The sequence below is a fragment of the Mytilus californianus genome, unplaced genomic scaffold, assembly GCF_021869535.1.
Source record: "Mytilus californianus isolate M0D057914Y unplaced genomic scaffold, xbMytCali1.0.p SCAF_1, whole genome shotgun sequence".
Lineage (NCBI taxonomy): Eukaryota > Metazoa > Mollusca > Bivalvia > Mytilida > Mytilidae > Mytilus > Mytilus californianus.
Window position 1 is genome coordinate 128,448,288 of NW_026262581.1, and position 18,151 is coordinate 128,466,438.

Genomic DNA, 18,151 nt, shown 5'->3' on the forward strand with positions numbered 1-18,151 from the left:
AAAAAACCTATTATAGGTCAAGAAGTTGTATATTAAAATGTAAAATCTTGTTGTTATTAGGGCACCCAGCTGCATAATTTACTGTCATCTCCAAATCCCCTATAGTTGAATATTAGCTACAATAAACTGAGACATTGTGGGAAATTCACATGACTTACCTTTTCTATCAAACTGAAATATTTCAGTTGTAGGTAATTTGGAGATTTATTCACATCAGCCATGATGTGATTTTTTAATGAAAATAATAATATTAATATTAAACAAAATTAACAAATATAATTAGATAAAAATAAAATCATTTGTTCTTTTTATACGACCGCAAAAAAATTTTTGTGGTCGTATATTGGTATGACGTTGGCGTCCGGCGGCGTCCGGCGTCGTCCTGCGTCGTCCAAAGACATATTGGTTTTCGCACTCTAACTTTAGTTTAAGTGAATGGATCTCTATGAAATTTTACCACAAGGTTCAATACCACAAAAGGAAGGTTGGGATTGATTTTGGGGGTTATGGTACCAACAGTAAAGGAATTAGGGGCCAAAAAGGGGCCAAAAATAAGCATTTTTGTAACTTCAAAGACATAACTTGTGTGTTAGTGTATGGATCTCTCTGACATTGTACCACAAGGTTCCATATCACAAAAGGAATGCTGGGATTGATTTTGGGGGTAATTGCCTCAAAATTTTAGGAATTAGGGGCCAAAAAAGGGGCAAAAAACAAGCATTTTTCTAGTTTCATGACAATAACTTGTGTGTCAGTGTATGGATCTTTCTGAAATTGTACTACAAGGTTCCATATCACAAAGGGAAAGCTGGAATTGAGTTTGGGGGTAATTGTCGAAACATTTAGGAATTGGGGGCCAAAAAGGGGCCAAAAATAAGCATTTTTCTAGCTTCCAGACAATAACTTGTGTTCAAGTGTATGGATCTCTCTGAAATTGTACTGCAAGGTACCATACCACAAAGGGAAGGCTGGGATTGATGACGGGGGTAATTGCCTCAATATTTTATGAATTAGGGGCCAAAAAGGGGCAAAAAACAAGTATTTTTCTAGTTTCAGGACAATAACTTGTGTGTTAGTGTATGGATCTTTCTGAAATTGTACTACAAGGTTCCATATCACAAAGGGAAAGCTGGAATTGAGTTTGGGGGTAATTGCCGAAACATTTAGGAATTGGGGGCCAAAAAGGGGCCAAAAATAAGCATTTTTCTAGCTTCCAGACAATAACTTGTGTTCAAGTGTATGGATCTCTCTGAAATTGTACTGCAAGGTACCATACCACAAAGGGAAGGCTGGGATTGATGATGGGGGTAATTGCCTCAATATTTTATGAATTAGGGGCCAAAAAGGGGCAAAAAACAAGTATTTTTCTAGTTTCAGGACAATAACTTGTGTGTTAGTGTATGGATCTTTCTGAAATTGTACTACAAGGTTCCATATCACAAAGGGAAAGCTGGGTTTGAGTTTGGGGGTAATTGCCCTAAACATTTAGGAATTTGGGGCCAAAAAGGGGCCAAAAAACACATTTTTCTAGTTTCCAGACAATAACTTGTGTTCAAGTGTATGGATCTCTCTGAAATTGTACTGCAAGGTACCATACCACAAAGGGAAGGCTGGGATTGAGTTTGGGGGTGATGAATCAAAAGGGGGTTCAAAAAATTTGGGGGGGGGGGGGATTTTTTTTTTTTTTTCATTTTTTTTCTTTTTTTCCTTTTTTTTATCTTTTAAAATTTTCCATTTTAAGTTGGTTATTTCTGATTTATATTTAAAAGCAAATAATAATGATATGATAGGAGATACACATCAAACAGGATGTGTAAATTATTATATAATAAGTATTGTGCAATAGCAAGAAATTTTCAATTGCACAGTATTGCACAATAGCAAGAAATCTTCAATTGCACAGTATTGCGCAATAGCAAGAAATCTTCAATTGCACAGTATTGCGCAATAGCAAGAAATATCCAATAGCACAATATTGCGCAATAGCAAGAAATTGTCAATTGTACAGTATTGCTCAATAGCAAGAAATATTTAATTGCACAGTATTGTGCAAAAGAAGATACTTCGTATAAATTGCTTATTTCTTGACCAATTTCAATGGGGTTTTATTCTTGAATTCTTGGGGTTCTTTAATATGCTGAATCTAACCGTGTATTTAGTTTTTGGATTTTGGGGCCCGTTTTTAAATTGGTCCACATTGAGGTCCAAAGGGTCCAAAATTTAAACTTTGTTTGATTTCATCAAAAATTGAATTATTGGGGTTCTTTGATATGCCGAATCTAACCGTGTATTTAGATTCTTAATTTTTGGTTCCGTTTTCAAATTGGTCTACATTAAGGTCCAAAAGGTCCAAAATTAAACTTAGTTTGATTTTAACAAAAATTGAATTCTTAGGGTTCTTTGATATGCTGAATCTAAACATGTATTTAGATTTTTGATTTTGAGCCCAGTTTTCAAGTTGGTCCAAATCGGGGTCCAAAATTAAACTTAGTTTGATTTTAACAAAAATTGAATTCTTAGGGTTCTTGGATATGCTGAATCTAACCATGTATTTAGATTTTTGATTTTTGGGCCCCGTTATCAACTTTGTCCACATTGAGGTCAAAAGGGTCCAAAATTAAACTTTGTTTGATTTCATCAAAAATTGAATTCTTGGGGTTCTTTGATATGCTGAATCTAACCACGTATTTAGATTTTGGATATTGGACCATAATAGGTGAATGTCCAATTTAAAATTTTTCAGTTCTTAGACCACATTCATTCTGTGTCAGAAACCTATGCTGTGTCAAATTTTTAATCACAATCCAAATGCAAAGCTGTATCAAGCTTGAATGTTGTGTCCATACTTGCCCCAACTGTTCAGGGTTCGACCTCTGCTGTCGTATCAAGCTGCGCCCTGCGGAGCATTTTATTCAACTTATTTTGATACGGTAATTAGTAATAATACCAGGTAATGATTAGCCACTTTAATAATAATTCCCAGCAATGATCATTTAAAAGCGGCTACATTGATAATTTATCATTTGCTACGGGCAAAAACAAAATTTGAAGTACCTAGCTAAACATTTGATAAGTCACGGTTTTGACATGATATCGCAAGTGACCAATCTCTGTGTTATAGTAATATTCAGTATAGAATAAGGAGATGTGGTTTGATTGCCAATGAGACAACTCTCCACCAGAGACCAAATGACATAGATGTTAGCAACTATAGGTGACTTGTCGCTGTTTGGCCTTCAACAATGAGCGAAACCCATACCACATAGTATGCTATATAAGGTCCTGACATAACAAAATGTAAAATAATTAAAATGAGAAAACCAACGGCCTGATTTATGTACAAAATAACAAATGAAAAACAAATATGATAAACAGTCACAAACAACAACCATTGAAATACAGGCTCCTGACTTGGTACAGTCACATACAGTCACAAAGGCAGAGTTAAATTTATGTTTTATAAGGTTGCATGGAAGTGTAGTGCAGAGAGTCAAAAATTTCAATTCTGTCATTATTGTCAATCTAATAGACCACTTTCGAGTTATGTCCTTCACTGGAAAAGTTCGTCAATTATAGGCGCCTTTATGACGTCATTTATCAGATAGAGGAGATCGCCTGTATCCATGCACTATTAAAGTTCATCAAGCGTCTTTGTGATCGTCATTATGCAGGATAAACTAGAAATAATGTTTGTTCTGTAGGTACTTAATAACAATTCCCTAATGACAGCAGTGCTGATTATCAATTATAAGAATTTAATTTGTCGAATAATTCGTGCAATATAGTATCATATTTTTTCAACCACTCGCTCAACATGGAAAGGAAGTGACGATGCCCCTCAATGCACGAATGATGTTCACTAAAACCAAAGTTTTTGACGGAATGCAACGAACTCGAAAGTGGTCTATTGAAAGAATGTCATTTATCTAAAACATTCAAAGATTTTTTTTACACCAAAAATGATTAAATTCCATATTTCACAAATCATTTTTTTTAAACTATTAAACTAATAAACTTTAGAAATAACAGTAGTATTATATTCATCAATAAAAGTAACATCAAGCTTTTCCACTAACTTTTACAGTTCAATCTAATGTGCTGTTACACCCTTGTCTCAGGTTTTGGTGAAAGTTTTTTTTTATGTCCCCGATAAAAAGCCAGACGCTTGTAGGAGTGGTTGATGTTGGTTTCTGTCTGTCATAATTGTTTTTATGCCCTGCTTATGATTGTAAGGGCATTATGTTATCTGGTCTGTTTGTTGATCCCTCCCTTCTTACAGTGTACATTTCTTACTGAAGGTCGTTGTTCTCTCCGGGCAATTCGGCTTCCTCCACCAATAAAAACTGACCGCCACGAAATAGCACAATAGTGTTGAAAGTGGCATTAAACACCAATCAATCAATCAATCAATCTTACAGTGTACATGTGCATTCCTTATCAGTTTAAAGTTTTGGTTGACGGTACATTAACCTTGTAGTATATATGCCTTTTAAGAGTACATCTTCAATTATTTTAGACCTTGGATGCATTCATTTTAAGTTAGCATAAAGGTTTTTCAAAGTATGAAACTGTGAAACTGTTAATTGACGGAATATGGAGAAGAACTGAGTTAAGCTGACAGGTTTTTCAAAGTTCTCATTCTTCGAAATAATTCTTTCCATATAATTAAACCATCCACGACCCAGATCCTCTGATGGATGTACACCATCCACTAGCTTAGAAAACATACACTTTATCTTATCACCCTTCTTCTTTTGTACATAAGTGTGTAGGAACGGAGTGATCATATTGTTTCTACAATTAAGCTCAGTAATGAACTTATTGATTTCCCGCAAGATCTCGTGTAATTTTTCTTGCATTTTCGGATAATCATCTTCATACAGAAGTTATTTTGTTTTATTCATTATGTTTGTGTGTGTGTGTGTAAAGAATTTGTCATTGCAATGTCTTATGGCAGATGATTTTACTTACCATTATGTTTTCCTTTTGAACTAGTCATGTTAGGAGATAAAATTTCAGGGACGAAATTTTCTCCATGGGCTGAGAATGTGTCACCGTAGCTATTTATCAGAAGAGTACAGCTATATACTAGTACTATACTATATGTTGTGTGTACTATGTTTACTACCATTTACACATTCATTCATACATTCATTCATTAGTTCATTCAATCGTTCATTGACAGACAGTTAGAAAAAGACTTTAGTCTATGTTCTACTCTGCACGAATTTATAATGCATGCAACCCCGCCACTTTATCTAGTACTATATATACAGTGTACTCGTACTAATGTGAGTTTCACACTTTAGCACGCACGAGCTACATATGGGACATATAACTTTTTTCCCTATTTTCAGGTAAGCACATTTACTTTTGTAGGCCTTATAATGCATGTACTTCTATCCAATTCACAGTTCATATTAAAAGGAAACCAAGTTAACATTTGAAATAAATGTTTATTACAATTATGTATTTTCAGTGTTTCAACTTTATTATCATCACTATAATCCATGCCCTAATAATAAGAACCAAGTGGCCATTTACCCTGTGACATTAAATTACAAATTATATCAATTATTTATGATTATACTTTATTATTGATTATCAATAGATGAATTCTCTCCACAGAACAATATTGATTACAACTTAATTGATTTTGAAATTTTGCTATGGATTATTAAATAGACAAATATCCATTACAATTTTTTTCATTGTCAAAGTTTACTTGGATTATTTGATGGATTCCTTTAACAGTCCACTATCTATTATAAAACTTGAGATTGATTGATGTTTGCTCAAGTGGCAAGTGTTAACACTTGAGGGTCATTAGAACATCACTAAAATATTCTTTCGAAAAATGTACATAATCATTGGTTAGGTACAAAAAAATGTTAAGTCTAGGTTGAACTTTTGTTCAAGTCCACTCTATAATATCTGTACAATTAAGAAGCCAACTTTGGTTTTACTGCATTTCAGATTAAATTAACTATGGAGGTCATGTGACAGCCATTGCTAGATTCAACTGAGACAAGTCCATAGCTTGAAAAGAGTTGTATTAAATCAATTTGATACATTGCATTGGTAGCAAGGAAATGCAATGATTTCCCAGTAAAATGAAAAGGGATAATTTCACATGTGAAATGAATTTGATAATTTTAGTCCTCTGTCATCAAACAACAATGGATGTTGGTCAAGACATCATCATGTTGTATCAAAAGAATGGAGAATGCATAGAAAAAGATATAGCCCCTTGCATTTTCTATTTTAATTCAATTGAAAAGTATTTGGTCAATGTAATAAAAAGAATAAGTTATCCAAGAACTCAAATATAAAAAAATATTATACTTGTGACCAAATAACACAGATTATTAACTCATGTGCTACACACAATTGTGAATTAATGTTTTCAGTCATTCATTTAATATTTTTCTGTATTTGAACTGTTAGATTTTTTATTCTATAATAAAACCAATATGTTTGTACACTACTTGAATTTCTAAAGAAATTTTTTTCTCAGGTTTTCATTCTATTAACTTTAAATATATTCTACATTAGAGGGTAGCAATAACAAGAACTTCTTAAGAGCTGGTTCTTTGTTAGAGGGTAGCAATAACAAGAACTTCTTCAGAGCTTGTTCTTTTTTAGAGGGTAGCAATAACAAGAACTTCTTCAGGCTTGTTCTTTGTTAGAGGGTAGCAATAACAAGAACTTCTTCAGAGCTTGTTCTACATTAGAGGGTAGCAATAACAAGAACTTCTTAAGAGCTGGTTCTACCTTAAAGGGTAGCAATAACAAGAACTTCTTAAGAGCTTGTTCTACGTTAGAGAGCAGCAATAACAAGAACTTCTTAAGAGCTTTTTCTACATTAGAGGTAGCAACAGCAAGAACTTCTTAAGAGCTTGTTCTACATTAGAGGGTAGCAATAACAAAAACTTCTTAAGAGCTTGTTCTACATTAGAGGGTAGCAATAACAAAAACTACTTAAGAGCTTGTTCTAAGTTAGAGGGTAGCAATAACAAGAACTTCTTAAGAGCTTGTTCTACGTTAGAGGGTAGCAATAACAAGAACTTCTTAAGAGCTGGTTCTACCTCAGTGGGTAGCAATAACAAGAACTTCTTAAGAGCTTGTTCTATGTTAGAGGGTAGCAATAACAAGAACTTCTTGAGAGCTTGTTCTACAAGTGTTTGCAGAAATGAACTTTTGTTTAATCAGTCAGATAGGATTGGTAAATTTGTACATGTAATTGGTATTTTTGAAGCAAAATGACGTTTTTCCAGACAGTTGATGAAGTCTTGTCTGTCTCATTTATCAGAATAAATAGAAATCACACGGTCAGTCACAAACTAAGCTAAAATTGTTTTCAGCTTATTTTTCACTTATAATTAACTGATATAAGCTGTTACATTTGTGGGCAGGAACTGACAATAAGCTTTAACAACTATTGGTATCAAGGTTATCGAGGCATTATTAAAGGTATATTAATTAGTCTGAACTTTGATTAAATAAATGGAGTGTGGGTAGAATCAGGTTATAATAAACTACAATAGTTAAAGGTTCATTTTATCAGTTGTTACTATTTTTAGCCCTATATTTAAATATGTTTTGACTAGTTAACACATACTGCATACTCTTTCAAACTTTCTCAAAAGCTACCCCACTGTCACCACTAGCACCATATTCTGCAATTTCTGTAATATTTTTTTTTTATGCAGTATGACAGTAAATGAGAAAATATATTTTACAAACATATATATGGCCATAATTGTTTCTGTCATTGTAAGCCTTTCAATTGGTCAATGTCTGAGATATCTTGATCACAATAGTACATTGTTCTCAAACAATTATTAAAGTCATTGAAAATAGTAGTGGCTTGGGCCAGAGGAGAGATATCACTGTGACCATGCATGTGTGTCAGGATCACTGTGACCATGCATGTGTGTCAGAATCACTGTGTTTTCAGTGGTTGTCTTATGTTATATCTTAATATTTTTTTTTTATATTTTGAGAATCCTTGTTGATGGCAGATATTTTATGGTTGTTTCTATTTAAGTTTTGCACAACTATTTTAAACTCAGAACAGTTTACAGCATAACATGCATGTTTGACCATACTGCTGTGACCATGCATTTATGACCATACCATTGTGACCATACATGTACATGTTTGACCATACTGCTGTGATTATGCATGTATGACCATACCACTCTGACCATGCATGTATGACCATACCATTGTGACCATACATGTACATGTTTGACCATACTGCTGTGACCATGCATGTATGACCATACCACTCTGACCATGCATGTATGACCATACCACTCTGACCATGCATGTATGACCATACCACTGTGACCATACATGTACATGTTTGACCATACTGCTGTGATTATGCATGTATGACCATACCACTCTGACCATGCATGTATGACCATACCATTGTGACCATACATGTACATGTTTGACCATACTGCTGTGATTATGCATGTATGACCATACCACTGTGACCATGCATGTATGACCATACCACTATGACCATACATGTACATGTTTGACCATACTGCTGTGATTATGCATGTATGACCATACCACTCTGACCATACATGTATGACCATGGTCACCATACCACTGTGACCATACATGTATAATCATATAGCTGTGACCATGCATGTTTGTCAATACCACTGTGTTGTCAATGGTTGTCTTATGTTTTTTTTTAGAATATGTTTTTTATATTTTGAGAATTGTTTTTGATGGCAGATATTTTATGGTTGTTTCTGTTTAAGTTTTGCACAACTTTTTTAGACTCAGACTGATTTACGGCATAACATATTGTAGACACCTATTGATAGTTAGAAGACTGTACAATGTTGTTGTCTTCTAGATTTCTTTAAAATATTTTAGATTTGATTGCTGTCTAATCCTATTTTATTCATATCCAGATTGTATTTTCCACTTTAAGAAATTACTATCAGTTAAATGTCATAGGTTGTTACTTTTAACAATTTGAATCATTCTAGATATACAGTATCAAAGGCTTTGTTTTTACTTGTCTATTTTTTCTTTGCTTGCAGCAGCCAAAAATTTGTACATTTAACCTTCAATATGATAATTATCTAGTAAAATTACAGAAGCACTGTCGTAACCAAGCATGTATAACCATACCTCTTGATATCATATTGCTGTGAGCTTTATGTTTCATATGAAAAAGAATTACAGGTTACATTACCACAAAGTGATAATCTTATTCATTTGGATATTTTCTTTATAATTTCAGGTATAAACAATGGGAAGATTTGTATATTACTTACTGGCATTTTGTATACTGAGTAAATCTTTAGTGAGTCTTGATTAATTTAGAGTTAAATACAATCAGAATGGACGCATTACATTTGCACCAATTTTTACAAAATCCAATCTTTCATTTGCACCACAAGGTTATGTTTCATTTGCGTAAAAAAATACAACTACATTTGCACCATTTTACAGGTAACATATAACGGAAAACTTTAAATATTCATTGCTGTATCGAGAATAAGATTTTTTTTACAACTTTGAACGAACACAACCATGGTTACTAGTGCAACTTATCGGTGTATAGGGCATTCATTATGGTTTTATAATGACTAATTTCTGCTAAAATATGTTTTATTATGCAAACAAAAACTGTGTTTTAAAGTTATTATTAAAAGTTTCTTTGGAATAAATCTAGTTTTATACTATTTATCTTTATTAACCTTTACTATTGGCGCAAATGAAATGTTTTATTTTTGGCGCAAATGAAATGTTTTATTTTTGGCGCAAATGCAATGTTGTATTTTTGGCGCAAATGAAATATGGTTTGTGGCACAAATGAAAGATTTTTTTGGCGCAAAAGCATAGCATCGATCAGAACACAATGGGGGGAGGTATATTATGACTATTTGCTATCATTAATGATTAAGAATTCATTAAAAAATCATTTCAATACTGAAAGCAGTTAACATATCAATTTTTGTCTTGCCTGTGATGACAGTCACGGAAAGCAAGACATAGCGATTGCTTTTCCAGCGACGACCATGGCTCTTGCTCCGGCGTCAACAATTGTTAAGTTTTCTGCTTAAGTTAGTTTGATAGGAACTACTTGTGATAGATCATTGATATTTACTACGAAGTTGCATTACTATCAGTACATATCAGTTTGACGATTATTTTGGGCCCTGCCCCTTAGGACATGGTTCAGTGACTTTGAATTAATTAGCAATTTTCAATGTTAAGTTTTCCGCTTAAGTAAGTTTGATAGGATCTACTGGTGATAGATCAATGATATTTTGTATGAAGTCGCATTACTATCAGTACATATCAGTTTGACGACTATTTTGAGGCCCTGCCCCCTAGGACATGGTCCAGTGACTTTGAATTAATTAGCAATTTTCAATGTTAAGTTTTTCTGCTTAAGTTATATTGAAAGGAACTATTTACAATAAACAACTATATTTTCTATAAAGTTACATTACTGTCTGTACATCTCAGTTTGTCGACCATTTTCAGGCCCTGCCCACTAGATCATGGTCCAGTGACTGAATTAATAAATAAGCAATGTTGCTGTCCATCAGATTGTCTTTCTGAATTTTATCGAGACATATCTCTGTTTCAACAGTTTATTAATGTTTTTTACTTATTTACATTTGCTTATTTCACCTTTACTCTTCAGAAGTTTTTAATTCTTTGCTGTTGTGGTTTGATTAAGTTTAATACAAAAAAGTGATACATGCATATGGTCATTCAAACTCACTGATTATGTCCTATTATTCTTTGGCCCCATGTCAATAAAAGTATTCTGTCCCTATCCAATATACCCTTATTTTCCAGTGGCATTCCAAATTTCCTGCCTCCATCCTGGTCAACCCCTTATTGCAGAACCTACATATTGTATTTATTGTTATTTTTTTCTTGTCCTGAACATGCATGATATTTTTGCCATTGAATGTATAGCAAACAACAATCAATCAATCAATAAAAGGAGATGTATGGGTATATGTCAATGTAACACAACCTAACGAAACAGAACCCAAAAGACATCTAAAGGTCAACATAAGGTCTAAGAGACAAGTGTCTAGATACAAGAGACATCTAAATATCAACATAAGGTCTAAGAGACAAGTGTCTAGATACAAAAGACATCTAAATATCAACATAAGGTCTAAGAGACAGGTGTCTAGATACAAAAGACATCTAAATATCAACATAAGGCCTAAGAGACAAATGTCTAGATACAAAAGACATCTAAATATCAACATAAGGCCTAAGAGACAAGTGTCTAGATACAAAAGACATATAAATGTCAACATAAGGTCTAAGAGACAGGTGTCTAGATACAAAAGACATCTAAATATCAACAGAAGGTCTAAGAGACAAGTGTCTAGATACAAAAGACATCTAAATATCAACAGAAGGTCTAAGAGACAAGTGTCTAGATACAAAAGACATCTAAAGGTCAACATAAGGTCTAAGAGACAAGTGTCTAGATACAAAAGACATCTAAATATCAACATAAGGTCTTAGAGACAGGTGTCTAGATACAAAAGACATCTAAAGGTCAACATAAGGTCTAAGAGACAAATGTCTAGATACAAAAGACATCTAAAGGTCAACATAAGGTCTAAGAGACAGGTTTCTAGATACAAAAGACATCTAAATATCAACATAAGGTCTAAGAGACAAATGTCTAGATACAAAAGACATCTAAAGGTCAACATAAGGTCTAAGAGACAGGTGTCTAGATACAAAAGACATCTAAAGGTCAACATAAGGTCTAAGAGACATGTGTCTAGAAACAAAATGTCAAGTACTAAATAATACTTAGTCAAGAAAACTTTTGAATATATATTGTATACAAATTAAAAATGACAGACTAGCTACATTTGAACAATACATAATAACTTCTACAAGTTTATTGAATGACCAATGTGTTCAAGAATTTAAACAAAGAGCATTATATTTGTTTCGAGAGATCCATGAAAGTCCTTGAAGGAGAGAGGAGCATTACTTCCTGTCACCAGAAACAATTGCAAATATTTGTTTGTTACACTTCCACTTAGGTTGACAAAAGTATGCATGGAGATGTGCTTATGAATAGACCTAATCACTTTACATTCAATGACACCCAATGGTCCAAATATTCAAATCCTTATAGATGTGAGAAATATATATTTGAGAATGTTAAATTACTGTCTGCAGTGATTAAAACAGCACTTTTATCATAGGTCGCATTTAAAAAGAATACAGACTGTGGATCAAGTGTAGGATGCTATAGTGATTGTTCAGGGGATTGTACATTTGAAGTTACATGGAGAGAGATAGGAACAAAGATCGAGATTAGCATGAAGGCTTCATTGGCTTCATTGTCTAGTGGTGGTGACTGGATTTCTGTGGCTTTGTCCAGTGATGACAAAATGGTAAAAGTTTATATCATGTAAACTAAACCTATCAATATGTATGTAAAAAGTTGAACATATACATGTATTTTAACTTCATTAAACATGGAACTCTTATATGCTGTACCATGGTAATGATAGTGGCATAGACCCTTGATCAGTTTCTAAAACACAACTTTGAAGAATGTAAAAATGGTAAAGTTTAATTACTCTCCAAGAGAGGAGTACAATCCATCTAAGATATTGGCATGAACCCTATTTCATTTCTAATTGACATTCATGGTAAGGTTAGCAGTCTGATTCTATTATCAAAAGAGAGTACAATCCTTCTAAGATAATGACATGAACCCCATTTAATTTCTAATTGACATTCATGGTGAGGTTAGCAGTCTGAGTCTATATTCAAGAGAGTACAATCCTTCTAAGATAATGACATGAACCCCATTTAATTTCTAATTGACATTCATGGTGAGGTTAGAAGTCTTGAGTCTATATTCAAGAGAGTACAATCCTTCTAAGATAATTACATGAACCCCATTTAATTTCTAATTGACATTCATGGTGAGGTTAACAGTCTGAGTCTATATCACCAACAAAAAAAACATCATTTTCATTGGCAATAATTTTATATGAATGTGTTTAATAAATCTGTATATTCCTAAGTTTATCATGCTAAATTTCAGTACTTGCGACGAATATGTCAAAACTGAGTAGTAACTTGTTACTACTTTTTACATGTATCAAAAATGTCATAATTTGGCATTCAATATAAATTATACTGGATAAGGGTATTTGGGTAAAATTGTGAAATTGTTTTTATCACCTTTAAAAGATGAACAAGAAATTGATTGTCAGTCAAATAACAAAGAACTAGCACTTGTAAGCTAATAAGCTAGTTCCTATTTTAGATAAGATATAGATGTTTTAATTTCTTACATAATTAATCCTTTAGTTTAACAGTGTTAGTGATAAAAAGGTTATCTAAGGGAACATAGCTCAATAAGTGAAATTAAAAGAATAACCCTTCCCTTTTCGGGAGTAATGTATATTGATTGGTTAGGTTGTTAATAATATAAAATGAATGATTTTTATTTGAAAGGGCAGTTAAGGGCTGAGAATAATAAGATAGCACTGAAAAAAGTGATATTCCAAAAAAATATTGCTATGAACTCTTTAGACGTGAAGTTTACGAGATTAAGGATTGTATCAAAATAAGGTGACTTAGAGTTGTTCAAGTCAAATACATGCTATGTACATGTGTATGATATATCTGTTGTGTGAATAATTAATATATGAACATCCAACTTAGTGTTTTATTGATTATTAATTGATTGCCAAAGAAAGCTGGACCTAATGCTCTACCAACCCAAAGCTCTGAGTTAGTTCCCCTGCAGAATAATATGATCAGAGCTGGGCCACAGAATGTCATCTAGCACCCCACCAATTGACATGTGGTCCAGCCTGGTCATATCTATATTCAAGAGAGTACAATCCTTCTAAGATAATGGCATGAACCCCATTTCATTTCTAATTGACATTCATGGTGAAGTTAACAGTCTTAGTCTTTATTCAAGAGAGTACAATCCTCCTAAGATAATAGAGGTGAGGTGGGTGGGAAAAAAAGGCCAAGTCCCCAGAACATGAAAAGTTAATTGTGGTAAAAATGCGTTGTAGAATAGATGGTGTAATGGGTAATTTCCTATTACTAACAGTGCCAAGTACCCTCTTAGCTCCTTGTAAAACAGAATCTCTTAATCGGCGCGAGGCTGTTTACATGTTACACATATCGGCAAAATAGCATTTGTGTTGCAAAATACTGTAAATTCAGAAATTATTGCGATGTTTTTATTATTGAGAAAAATGCGACAGGGTTATAATCGCAATAATTTAAACTCGCATTTTGAAATTTTTGATATGAATTTAACAGGATTTTTCTCAATATCGCAAAAATTTAAATCGCATTTTAGTCTAAAAAGACAAAATTACAATAATAAATGCACGCAATAATTTCTGAATTTACAGTATGCATCCCATGCAACAAGTGGCACAGTCTAGTTTTAAAGACCACAAAGCCCGAGAAAGATCGTTCTCTGTTTCGGTCAGGTAGTAATCCAATGATGAAATTTCTTCCTGGGACAGACGGAACCACTCTGGAATTCCCAATAAAAGTTTAAATTGTTCCAAAACAGCGGCCATAGTAGGAAAATGTTCTAGACTTACATATCATTTATGAATGCTTAAGATTCCTGTATGTTAAAATAACTCAAAAATAGTTTCTGCTGAAAACTTTGCTGCTTACAGCCACGCCAAATTGAAAGTGAAGTGAGCACACTTTGTTTCAAACAATTTCTTAAAAAGTCATGTGACTGGTCAACATGAGAACCACCTTCCCATTGGTTTCAGTCAGTCTCTTGACCAAATATGGACTGACATCCGAGAGGCAGACATGCCCCAGCTGTAATCCAACACCACCTTTGTATGTTGTGGAGTTTCCCTTATCAGTGCCCCATAGGATGCATACGTCTGATAGTGATTTTATTTTGATTAATAATATATTTAACTAAATACCCCGTCGAACATATACTGGTACATAGTTCAAAGAGGTGAAAGGTTTTGATAACAGTATGGCACTATATACTGTATTGCATTGTTTACTTTTTCATCTGTGTATATGATTAATTTTTGGTGTATTTTCTCTCTTATCCACCGTATAATTTTGAATTAAAAGAATAAGTCAGGGTCTGCTTCAACTTATCAAGGACCTTTCTATAACTATAAATATTAACTATATAGTTCTTGTGTCCATAAGAAATCCTCATGGATCAATAAGTGAAAGAAAATATTCAATGAAGTCTTAAGTGGAATTTCTTAATATATATATTTACCAATTGTTAACATGCATGTTTTTATTATTCAGGGATCAGACACTGTGTTTGATTGTATAACTGATGGTAGTCAGGTCTTTGTACAAAGGTCCACAAACCCAGGCAAATACAATACTCAAATATCTCCAGTAAGTAGAATTGAGGGTTGGACAGGGGTAAGGGAAGATGGGAATGAGGGGGCGGTAAGTGCGATTTAGGGGCTGGAACCAGGGAAGAGGGTGAGTAAAAATGGGTATATTCTGAAAAAAATTTTGAACGATTTTCATCTGGGAGCAAGGGGGAGGGAAGTGGAAGTAAGGTGGGAGGGAATTGGTAGTAGAGTGGGAAGGGAAATGGGAACTGGGGGTAGAGAAGTGGAAATCAGAGACCCCTATCCGTCCCCTAACCTCATAAATATCTAATTGTGTAACTATAGGTAGTCCAGTCTTTGTAAAAAGGTCCTCAAACAATGGGAAAAGCAATAGTGCAATAGCTCATGTAAGTAGAAATATCTAATTGTGTAACTATAGGTAGTCCGGTCTTTGTAAAAAGGTACTCAAACAATGGGAAAAGCAATAGTGCAATAGCTCATGTAAGTAGAAATATCTAATTGTGTAACTATAGGTAGTCCGGTCTTTGTAAAAAGGTCCTCAAACAATGGGAAAAGCAATAGCGCAATAACTCATGTAAGTAGAAATATCTAGTTGTGTAACTATAGGTAGTCTGGTCTTTGTACAAAGGTCCACAAACAATGGGTAAAAGCAATAGTGCAATAGCTAATGTAAGTATAATTATCATTTGACACTGAAACTTTATATAATAAAACACCCAGATAAAATGGTTTTAACTATATTTGATAATTATAGTGAGAAGAAGAGAATTTTTTAATATGCATTCAACTTTTCCTGCATCTTTTTACTTTCTCAATTTTGTAGTAGGGACCCTCTTTAAATGAATGTTATAACATCTTGTTTTGCAATTGGTATTCAACACCTAAAATTTTTTGTTATATATAATATTTCATATAAAACTATGTTTTCCCAAAAAATATTGTGAGGTCATTTTCAATTAAATGTATTCTACTTGTTCCCAATAGAAGCAGAATTGTTTTATTATATTTGGTTATATTTTTCTCGTGAAGCAATCTCATTTTTGAATAATATAAACACAAGTACTATTAAAAGTCCAGATTTGTGTTATAGATTATACCATTAGAATTGAATTGGTTATTTGTCCGATTGAAATTTAAGAGTAAAGCCACAGATTATTTCAAGGACGACACCTCGAAACCATCAGTTATTTTTGTAAAGTTTAAGACGAAACCAGTATTGTTTTGGTCAAGTTTTTATTAGTAGATTCTGATATTCATTGAAAAATAGAACAATTTTGTTTTTGAACTAGAATTCATTTTTCCAGTTAGATCCCTGGATTACAGTAAAAGCAAATAGTTACTCTGCAGGGATTCTGATGTGTTCATTTGATGCTGAGAAGAGTAATGCAGCAGGAATTAATTTTGAAAAAGACTGGTATATGTTCTTTGGAAAAGGAAAGTGGGATCAAAGTAGTAGTAAGTAAAATTTACCTTTTAACTCCATGGACTCACTAAGAAAAATGATATATGAAGGGTAGCACTATAAGCTTACTTATACTTTTTATCCTTCTATTTATTAATGAAATATAGATTACTAGTGTCTTGATTGTGACATGATATTTGATGGGTACCAGGACCAGTTACCGTGAACTATCCACTAGATTATACAAATTTTAACTTACACTTAAATTCAATGTCATAATTATTCTATGGTGAAGCAAGAAGAGAAGAAGATTTGTCAGTTTAACGAAAAGGATGATCAATTTCCTCATAAATTGTGAAGCTCTCCTGTTTTGTTTTAAATCTGATTTTGTCTAGAATTAATATCACTTGAAAGCAACTAAAATGTATCCAGTACCTCTTGATAATGTTTTGTGTTACTTGCTACTGGAACATATTTCTATAAGAGTTATTATTCACACACTGTTACATTCAATATTCTCAAGCTATTGGTAAAATGCCTGATACTTGTAAAATTCACTATAGCAGGTTTAGTAACCTCTCGACACTAACTGTCCATCTGTTGGTCTGTCTGAAAAGAGGGTATTTACGTTGTGGCATTCCAACTCCAACCATTTTCTTTCAACATAGATTAGTAGATTGAAGATGTTTATATCTTATTTTGACTTATTAGAATTTATTTCTCCAGTTTCCCTTGTGTGGACCTGAAGTCAATTTTGTCATTGAATGCTAAAGAGGGCACTATGTTTAGGTCATCTGTAATACTCGTAATAAATAACTTTAAAATAAAATGAACCCTTATTTATAAGATAAAAAACAGTATTTTGTCATCTGTGTTTAGAACAAAAACTTTGTTCTTGACTTTCTCAATTATAACTATATAGAATTTCATATACCTACCAATATGAGAGACAAAACCTACACAACATGCAAATCACAATATAATTAGATATATTTAGCTTCAGTGCTATAAAAATAAAACCACTTTTTAATATGAGAATTTTTTAACTACCATATTCTTGCATTTTTATTGGTTGGACCAATTGAACAAATTCTTACACTCAAGGATTTTCCAATCTTTATGGCTCTAAAGGCTATTCTTTGAAACAGAACCATGCAAAATAGGTCCAGATATATATTTGTTTTGTTTAAGGTGGAACTTTAAACAGAAAAGGTGAACCCATAAAACACTATAAATGAATCCAGATTTAATTGAAAGAATATCCGATATATCAACAACAAAAAAGAAGAAGAAATTCAAGAAAAGTAAAGTAAGATGATCATGGTTGTTTTACAGACTTTGATATAGAGATAATACT

At 33.0% G+C, this 18,151-nt stretch overlaps 1 protein-coding gene across 2 annotated transcripts in view; it reads left to right on the plus strand.

Annotated features, from left to right (window-relative positions):
- LOC127734001 (putative ferric-chelate reductase 1) overlaps positions 1 to 18,151 on the plus strand; it is a 47,548-nt gene that overhangs the window by 8,663 nt on the left and 20,734 nt on the right. For both annotated transcript variants that reach the window (XR_007997337.1, XM_052243541.1), the window contains exons 3-6: positions 9,278 to 9,340; positions 12,246 to 12,437; positions 15,334 to 15,429; positions 16,697 to 16,847. Coding sequence is in view for 1 of the 2 variants with exons in the window: in XM_052243541.1 (XP_052099501.1) it covers positions 9,287 to 9,340; positions 12,246 to 12,437; positions 15,334 to 15,429; positions 16,697 to 16,847 (493 nt within the window). In the remaining variant the exon portion in view is untranslated. The remainder of the gene's footprint in view (positions 1 to 9,277; positions 9,341 to 12,245; positions 12,438 to 15,333; positions 15,430 to 16,696; positions 16,848 to 18,151) is intronic.